This window comes from Eurypyga helias, unplaced genomic scaffold, assembly GCF_000690775.1.
Source record: "Eurypyga helias isolate BGI_N326 unplaced genomic scaffold, ASM69077v1 scaffold22412, whole genome shotgun sequence".
Lineage (NCBI taxonomy): Eukaryota > Metazoa > Chordata > Aves > Eurypygiformes > Eurypygidae > Eurypyga > Eurypyga helias.
Window position 1 is genome coordinate 14,369 of NW_010235580.1, and position 9,485 is coordinate 23,853.

Genomic DNA, 9,485 nt, shown 5'->3' on the forward strand with positions numbered 1-9,485 from the left:
GAGACACCAACGTCGGGGCTAAGCTGCGCGCTTCACGTGCGCGGGCAATCCTGCGCTCGGCTCACCCCAGCGAGCCGGGATTATCTTCTGAATCCAGAGCATCCGAAACGCCCTTTCTAGGGGGCATTTAAGTCCTCCTCTGAATGCTGTTTGGATTTCATCCATTGGTCCCATTTCCTAGATTCAAGGGCCAGGTTCTGTCACCCTTATTCAAGTGAATCGTAACTCCCTGTTGGCTCTGAACCGAGGGGGGGCTTCCCTGCAGACCCCGGTTTATTTAAGGTGGAGCAGAGAGGCAGCATCTCATCCGAGGTACACAGTACCACCTTCAGTTTAAGAACTGCATCCAGCCTACGCTACTCCCCTCGAAAGCCTGAAACCTCCCCCTAACTGAACCGTCTTCCACAGTTCCTGCACATTACTGGAGTTACCATCACCTGTCTTCTAGCCCAAAAAAAGCACCAAAAGATAACATTTTGAAGATTTCTGTTCCTATCCCAGACCAGGAAAGATAACTGTAGTTTAATTGTCTATAAAAGGCTTTGTATTGTCAAAGCACGGCACCAACAAGAGCGAGGCCTCAGTACACCCCTGTGAGGTAGGTATCCTGCTCCCCATGCTCAGAGATGGGGAAACTGAGGCACAGAGTGATTAAATCAAAGGCCATGCAGCAGATCAGAGACCCAGCAGAGATCAGCGCATTGGAGGTTCTGGCTGTTTTGACCCATGCTCCACCCACATGACAGCACTGCCTCACAACACAAGCACCCAGAAAGCACGACAGTCCGACAGGAGTCCCACCAACTTTACAATGGCTTATTCACACTACGAGCAAGCACCCGTGGGGCAGGACAAAGAGGTGGCGGATGCGGGGTGGTCAGGATGTTGTCAGGGAAGTCATCTTCAGTGAGGTGTTGATAGCCAGGCTGCAGACATGTCTCCTACACCAGCGATGTTCCTGAGACAGGCAAGTGCTGGGGTTAGTAGCAGAACTTCCTGCAGTCACAACATCAGAGGAGCTCCCCAAAAGCAGCAAATCTCTGACTTCTTTTGACCCTATCAGGCCTCTCTGTGTTGAGCAGAACTTAAGCCAAAGTGGTTCTGCTCCCACAGCATTTCACAAGCCAAGCTGATCACTAGTGAATGCCATCAAAACATTAAGACCTGTACAACGCAGCTGGTGACCTGCCCTCCAGCACACTCCAAACCTTCTTGCAGCTTGGGCAGGCGCTTGCTGGGCAAGCAAAGGGTTTCAGCCAGTCCAAGCCCACCAACACTGAATACTGTCCTTGCCCCTCTCTTCCCATTCAGTCCCATCTTACCAAGCCTGACCACAGTTTGTTCATCTTGAGTGAGCGTGTGCCAGTCTACCCCTTCTAAGGTGACGTCTGACACCTCCTCTAGAGAGGCAAGGCCTTCGGTTGGGTGACACTTAGCTTGATAAGCTAATCATAAGCTGACCCAGCTGTGTTCAGTCACGTAACATCATATACTCAAGCAGCCTGGCAGAATTTGTTGCAGCCATCAGACTTCTGCTCCCTGACACCCAAACCTAACCAACCCACCCACCCATCTACTTCAATGGCCCACCTTTAAAAGCTGCCTTTGACTTCTCTCATGTTCAGAGTGCCAAAGCAAGTGCTCCACCCACTGCATGGGGAAATCAACTCGTATGTGGACTGCATCAAAAAGCGTAATTTCTTTTCTTAAAAAAAATGTTTGATCTTATCAGTACAGCTGCCTCAGAGGGACCAGGCCTGTGGAGTCTCACAGCTAGCAACTCGATGCAAACTGACAATGTTTGTTCAGCCACTGAACATACACTTACCAAGTAAACACTGACATTTAACAACTTGATTTGGAACAGAGCATCATTTTGTTGCATTAAGGTGCATCTTTAATTGGAGGTAACAAGCTAGTAGCCCAATGTTATAAACGTATATAATAGTGTCCTACAGAAATACTGGATTTGTCAACCCAACTTCAGCCATAAATCCACCTTTCCTGTAGCATCTTCTCTGCTCTATTTCATTGTTCCTCATTTAGTATCTTCATATGTTTGTTTGTGAGGAAGTCAAGAAAGGGAATATTACAGATGGCTTTGTGAATATTCATCACTGTGATCTCCCTTGGAGTCCTGCAGGGAATGCATCAGAGATGCTATTATAATACACAAAAAGACACGTGTCCATAAAGCAGCAAGTCAATAAATTTACTAGAGGAGAGGAGAAAAAAATTATTTACAACAAAACCAAACCAAAACCAAACAACTTCCCACACCCCCCCAAAAAAAAAGGTAAAAGAGCAGGTGTCAGAGCAACACAGGAAGAACACTGAAATCTGAAATGTCACAGATTTCAGATGACTGAAATAAATGTCAAAGACACTCTCGGATGACTGGGGGAAACATCATGGGCACTGGGACAGGACAGTCAAGTGCCAAAACAGTAATTCTTGAAGTTCTCTAGCACAGACTATGTGTACATATTTCTATATATAACATATATGCATGTGAGGCCAGCAGGTCGAGGGAGGGGATTCTGCCCCTCTGCTCTGCTGAGACATCACTTGGAGCCCTGCATGAAGCTCTGGGGCCCCCAACACAGGAAATACATGGACCTGTTGGAGCGAATCCAGAAGAGGCCACAGAGATAATCAGAGGGCTGGAGCACCTCTCCCATGGGGACAGGCTGGGAGAGCTGGGATTAAGCTTGGAGAAGAGAAGGCTCCGGGGAGAACTTACTGTGGCCTTTCAGTACTTAAAGGGGCTTATAAGAAAGATGGGGACAGGCTTTTTAGCAGGGCTTGTTGTGACAGGACAAGGCGTAATGGTTTTAAACTGAAAGAGGAGGGATTCAGACCAGCTATAAGGAAGAAAATTTTTACAAGGATGGTGAAACACTGGCACAGGTTGCCCACAGAGGTGGCAGGTGCCCCATCCCCAGAAACGTTCAAGGCCAGGCTGGATGAGGCTTTGAGCAACCTGATCCAGTTGAAGATGTTCCTGCCCATGGCAGGGGGCTTGGAACTAGGTGACCTGTAAAGGTCCCTTCCAACCCAAACCATTCTGTGATTCTATGTTTAATATACAGTATATAAATATTTATATATTGCATACAAGTAAATATTTAAACTAGGTATTTTTCTCATAGTTTTGTTTCTGCACCACCCCACCACCACCCCCCAAGTTTCAAACTATCCCAAATTGCGGTGCTGAACAGCAATCAAAATGTGGCCTAATCGTTACCATAAAAATCAATCAATCTTTCTACTCAATCTGAGCTAGAAAGACTATATCAGTAAAATAAAGAAGACATTATTTAGGTTGTTTTAAATTCTGTCTGGCCATGGGTAAGTTGTCTCCATGGTAACCTGAGATGGACAAGAGTGAAAAAGTTCTTCCAACGTGGCTCTGTAGAAACAGGTCATCTGCCTTTGAGCATGGCAACACCAGAGTCCTGCCTCGGTTTTTAATGTTGTCGATGCTACCACTCCTTTGCCACTATGAAGCTAAGAGATGACAAAACCCCTCCTAAGGCTTGGATCTTCCCACAGTATAGTTCATAAATTCCCTGACTCACACGGTCTGAGCTAATCTGAATGAATTCCTCAAGCAGTTGAGCCCTCAGTGCTGGCACAGGGGGGCGTAAGAGGAAACAAGCTGCTGTACCTGTTGTGAGGAGCCGTCTGGTATGCCACAGCCAGTGCTTGCCGCAGGATATCACTCATAAGCTGCTCAGTGGCCTGTGACAAAAGGCAACATTAGGAGACAGCACTAGGAAAAGAGGAAAGGAACATGCTATCTGCTTGAGCATCAGCGTGAGCAGCTGAAACTCTGGCTCACTACAACCCTGTAGTCCATGCCCAAGTGGTACTACTGGCACAGTGACAAGAACTGAGTATAACAGAAAGGAAGAGACCTATAGATGCAGAGAGCTCCACTGCAACTGCCCGGTCTGGTTTCTCTCTGGACCTGCACAGCAGGGTGGATCCAGTGTTCCAGAGCCTGTGCTTCAAAGAGCATTTTAGGGCCCTGCCTCTGACACACCAAAGCTCGTTATGTACGTGGCAGATTCCAGATATTCTCCTGGGAGCTGCTATATGCTTGTTAGCCATTCCCTGTGGTCACCAGGCTTATGTCAAGATGCTTTCCCAAAAACCACCCAGCCTGGACAACAAGCAGATGGCAGCCGTATGCCCTACACACTTGGCTTAATCAAGGTTCAATCAAAAGCTAATTAAGGCTCTTGGCTTTCTGTACCTGGATCAAGACTAGAGCAGAGGTTTCTGGGACGTTCAGTGGGGAAAGCTGGCAGAGCTCTAAAATTATAATGGAGCAATCTGATGGTTACAATCTGTGTCCACAAATGGATGTATCTGTGTCTGAGTTCAACTATGGTAAGTAACTGTACAGCAGAACTGTGCATGCATGTGCATGTATAACCTGGAATTAATTAGCTTTTGTAAAACTGATCTTCTGATAAGCAGCAGTCTTTATAAACAACCCCGAGGCTTATCTTTGGCTTGAAACACAGCAGAGCACAGCTAAAAATAGCCTGTGTTAGCCTTCAGTCCAAACCCCAGAACTTCAATTCCATGCTGTTCAAAGCTTTGGTAAGAAACAGCCTCTGGTTTTCCAAAATTGATTATGATAGATAAGTGGTTTCTCATACAAGGCAGAATTGCTGCTGTCTGCAGGAATTCAGCAGTCTCCCAGCAGAGACAACCTAGGCAAAGAGGAACTGAACAGTATTTAGGAAAAAATGGCTAACCTCTTATAAAATAACCAAGTCCTACAGAACTCTGGCAGTCCCCCTCCGCCTAGTTCTGAAGGGTAGGGCAAAGCAAGGGGTGCTTTCAGAATTACAGAATGAGTCAGTATGTTGCTCGAGGCAATAATCTGCCAATCCCTATTCTGTGTCCAAGCCAACAAATCAGTTAGAAAGCTGGAAACACACACAGAAGGATCAGACTTTGGTCAGCTATGCATCATTCTATACATGCACACAGATACACATCAGAGTCCACATCGCCTGATTTGACAAATGCATGTTAATAAGGATATTCAAGGTTTTTTTCTACGTTACTGTGTTGAGTTACAGAAAAGTTCTTAATGTGAAGTAATTTCTTACCTTTAAAATCATATCTTCTATTACTGATGCATAAACATTCTTTTGTACCTCAGCAGGCTGAAAAGAAATCCCTATCTACAAAATACGGGAGAGAGAGGGGAAAAATTACTACATCAAATAACACAACCCATGTTTTGCTGCAGATGAGAAGAGAATGAGGTAACAGAAACAATCTGTTACAAAGAGCAGTTAAAAAACAAGCAAGCACACTGCACAACTTTCAAGGAGTGCAGTCTCAGGCTACATTTTAAAAAGGAATCTGGAAAAAATGAAGCTTGACTATTAGAACAGCCTGCAGAAATGCCTCTAACACACAGAAGAAACAAAAGCACGTTTTCATTTTTTTTTCAGGAAGTCCACACAAAACCCAGGCTGCATTGGGTATCTTTGGGCTGAAAATGGAAGCTCCATTTTAAAACTATCCATCTATTCCTAATCTTTCCTGCACTTAACTACAGCAACTGAAACCACTTCAAACAGGAGTTCTGGCACAAAAGTTCTCCATCAAGAGAGTGTTCCACCCCCAGTGACGCTCTCATCATACCTGTGCCCTCGCCACACGTGGCAAGAGACCAGATACACTGCAGAACCAAAGTTTTGTCCCTTTGTCGTTTGAGGTGGAAACAGACACCCTTTCTCTCTCCCACAGCTGCCGCATGCAAACGCCTCCCCTGCTCCGGCCTCTGCTGGTACAATGGTAAACACTCTATCCGTCTCCTCTCTTTCCTTCCTGCTGCTGGGAGACAAGAGCCACCTCTCTTTCTCTCCCCTAATCTGGACAGGGGGAAGAAGCCCAAGCAGTAGAGAAGTTTGCTGTGGTCTAAGCTTTACCACAGCTTCTTTTCAGAAGCTGCTATTAAACAGCAGTGCTCCAAGCAACGAGCCCAAACATTTCATGTGATGGGACAGGAAGGATTCAGTGCCAATGCTCCTCTTCCCCCGTTTCCCCTTGCTTTGAGCCTTCCAGAATGATTTTTGTAGTGATAAGCCCTGCAACACAGACACTCTGAAATGACCTCCTGGCCTGCAGGCTTCACCTACCCCTGCCAGCACTGGCCAGCTGAGTGTCATGAGTCAGAAGGTCCAGTTTTTCCAGGGCACTTACAGAAATCATCCAGAGGCCCATACAGATGAAAGGCAGGCAACTAAATAAATGTAAGACCAAAACTAGCTTAACAGGAGTTCTTATTGAGGCTTTGAGCAACCTGGTCTAGTGGAGGGTATCCCTGCCCAGGGCAGGGGGGTTGGAACGAGATGATCCTTAAGGTCCCTTCCAACCTAAGCCATTCTGAGTCACTCATTACCTTCTCTGCAGCATCCCTCACAAACTCTGAGGCAGGCAAGGAAGCCAAGTAGAACTTCATTTCCTCTTGTTTCTCCTCCTGTTCTTTCTTAATGTTTATTTTTAATGGCTCACTAAAGTTGAGAATGTCTACTTCCTCTTCGTGTTCTGGTTCTCGTTTCAGAAACTGCTGTAGTTCCTCTAGTTTTCGGCACAGCTCCTCACCACTGCTGTAAGATGAAGGGCATTCTGAAAAAGAAGCAATCAATTAAACACATGATAGGTTATGAAAAGCTGTTTATAAACAGATGCACACTCAAAATATGCTAAGAAATTAAGGTAATTGGGAGTTATTTTTGTAGTTCCTACCAAACATAAGGACGAGCAGAAACGCAAACAGCCATTGAAAGCCTAATTATATCTTGGTCCTCTCCCTCATCTGCCCCTACACCACCCTAGAAGGCTGCATTTCAAACAAAACCAGGCTAATATGAGTCTCCTAAACACTCTCGCAGAAGCTTTTTGACAACTGACAAAGCAGTCTGGATGTTCTTCAACTTGCTTGGAGCAATGGTGTTTTTACTGTGTGTGACAAGTATCAGCATCCTGTTTAAGAAAAATCAGAAGAGAGATTCGCAGTGGAATTTCAAAAGGGTAACCTCTTCTCTTCATGCTCAACACGAGCCAGTAAAACCTTCAGCGCAAGTTAGACAATAAACAGATGTTTTTCTTCAAAGACAAGCACAAATCTAGTTATTTAGATATAAATATTACAAGGTGGATGAAGGCTTCCTCTCCACCTTCAACAACTGCAATGCAGGGCCAGACTTAGCAAGGCATAATCAAATCCATACACTCCTGTGGATAACCTTAAACCCCTATATGATCAGAACAGAAGAACATTCAGCTCTGGGAAAGGGATTATCTGAAGGTCAAAAGGAGGAGCTTAACTGTGAAGAACAGATGAAATTAAAGATGTATGTTTAATACATACTAAAATGGACCGTGGAGATCCAAGAGCTGTGCCTAGTACAATAATGTAGCAGCTGTAATAACACAACGTGAAGCTTCACACGGGCCAATTCCCTTCACTTTTGAAGGTAAATTAACCCTCACTGAGCTCCATGCTGCCACTTTTGAGTTATTTTTGTATCTGAACTCATTCACACTGTTTGCACTGTAAGTCTTTTAACAGAGGTTAAGCTTACACAAGGGTAGAACTGTCATTACTCCCTACACTTTGTTTGTGTGCCTATTTATAAACGATTACACTCTGGGGGCAAGAATCATCGCCCCTAAGATTTATCTACGCTGGGCCTCCAAAGGCCCCAAAGCACAATAAAACCCAAAAGAGGCCCCAGAGAACATCAGGACTGGTAGGGACGCAGGGCAGCCTCACTTTTAGGCATGCCCTTAAGATCTCCAACTTCTTTCATTCTAGAGTGAATCAAGTCAAAACCCAAAGTAAGAGTCCCCTTCTCCTAAAGGAGCAGCACATGTGCCTGCACAACCAGAGTTTTGAGACATTTAACAAACAGTGTCTTTGGCAAAAAAGGAGCTTTCTGTGCCTCCATACTCACCTGGCTCACTGTCTATCTGTGTCAGCACGTCTTCAATGGAGTCCTCATCGGTCCGCAAGGTCTCCGGGTCAGGTGGAGTGTAGCCATGGCATCGACACCAGTGCACCACGTGCTTTGTTTTCAGGGGTGTGATATTGTGAAACCTGGGATGCTTCTCTATGATTTCTTGCAGAATCTTTCTCACTGTCATTGCTCGTTGCCACTGTGACAAACCAAAGGGAAAGCTCACCACATTGGCTAAAACGTTCAAGGCTACACTATGGCCCAGGACAATAATCCAGGTTGCAAGGAAAACAAAAGGAATGTGCTTTTCTCAGGAGTCAGAATGACAAGGAAAAACAAATGTGGAAGATGGTCCTAATCCTGATATTAGGCAGCTGTAGGCAGCTCATTTAAACTCTGCTTTCTCATCCAAACAAAACCTCAAGAAAAAAGGACACACATTTATAGAGGCCCAGGGGAACACATAACAACCACAATACAAAAAGGTCCAGAGTTACTGAAATATTTATCTTCAGTGAACTGACAATGTATTTCAGCACTAGCATTGCCTCCGTCAGATCCCTCAAGTCTCTTCCTACAGAAAGCAGACACAATCCCATGAAAAGATAGACAAAGTAGGTTGGGTAAAATTCCCATGACCGTAATATGCCGCAGAGGAGTGATGAGGATAAAGTGCTAACAGGACAGTTCACAAAAATTCTGATCTTGAAAATGCTTCTAGAACATCTCACTTTGAACCAACTGAAACAAGACCTTTACAGTCCCTTCTGCTTCAGAAAGTCTCTGAACAAGAAACTGGATAAACTACCTGGACACAAATCAGTGTGTCTTGCAGTATGGAATGCTTATATTTAAAATGCAACAGAAATGCTTCAGGAAACAAAACCACCAACAGTAAGGAAGGTTCCGTAATCCAGAAATCCTTCTTGTGTCCCTAATGACTGCTTATGAAACACAGGAGAGGATTACCTCGGCTGCCCTTCTCTTCCCAATATTCCAGCTGTAATACTGTTCCACTGAACTGGCACAAAAAGAACTTGCATCTTCACCTAGAAAACACAAAGCCAAAAGCAGTACTAAATTTTAATACAAGATAAATTTGCGGTTTGATGTTATTTAGTGGAGAAGAGGGAAATGTGTATCATGCTCACAGGATCAAGGACTGTAACTCTTACAGATGCTGTGCTCTCTGAGCACAGCACAGGTATGTGCAGCAGACACTCTGGCTTTTGAATGCTAAATCAGCATCCCTCTTGGTCAGGATTTACAGACTTCTGTGGCTATGGGCTGTTTTAAGCCTCTCCCACCCCCCAAACTATAATGACATAGTAATTATGTAAGTCTGTCTAAATGGCCAAAGTCTCTTCCTCTGGAAAACATTTTTTTCTGCCAACAAATTGCAATATAACAATGAAACAGTGAAAAGGTTTGCTGGTGTAAACACGAGGAGGGGATATGAATCCTAAGCAACAGATCCATGAATGCTGC

At 44.8% G+C, this 9,485-nt stretch overlaps 1 protein-coding gene across 1 annotated transcript; it reads right to left on the minus strand.

Annotated features, from left to right (window-relative positions):
• Positions 1–1,719: 1,719 nt before the first annotated feature.
• Positions 1,720–8,184, minus strand: LOC104506015 (YEATS domain-containing protein 2-like). Its single transcript, XM_010146810.1, has 5 exons — positions 7,995–8,184; positions 6,437–6,663; positions 5,133–5,207; positions 3,671–3,744; positions 1,720–2,137 (listed from the first exon to the last, which is right to left on the minus strand). The coding sequence occupies exons 1-5, from the start codon at positions 8,182–8,184 to the stop codon at positions 2,029–2,031; spliced, it is 675 nt and encodes a 224-aa protein (XP_010145112.1). The 3' UTR covers positions 1,720–2,028.
• Between the last annotated feature and the right edge of the window lie 1,301 nt (positions 8,185–9,485).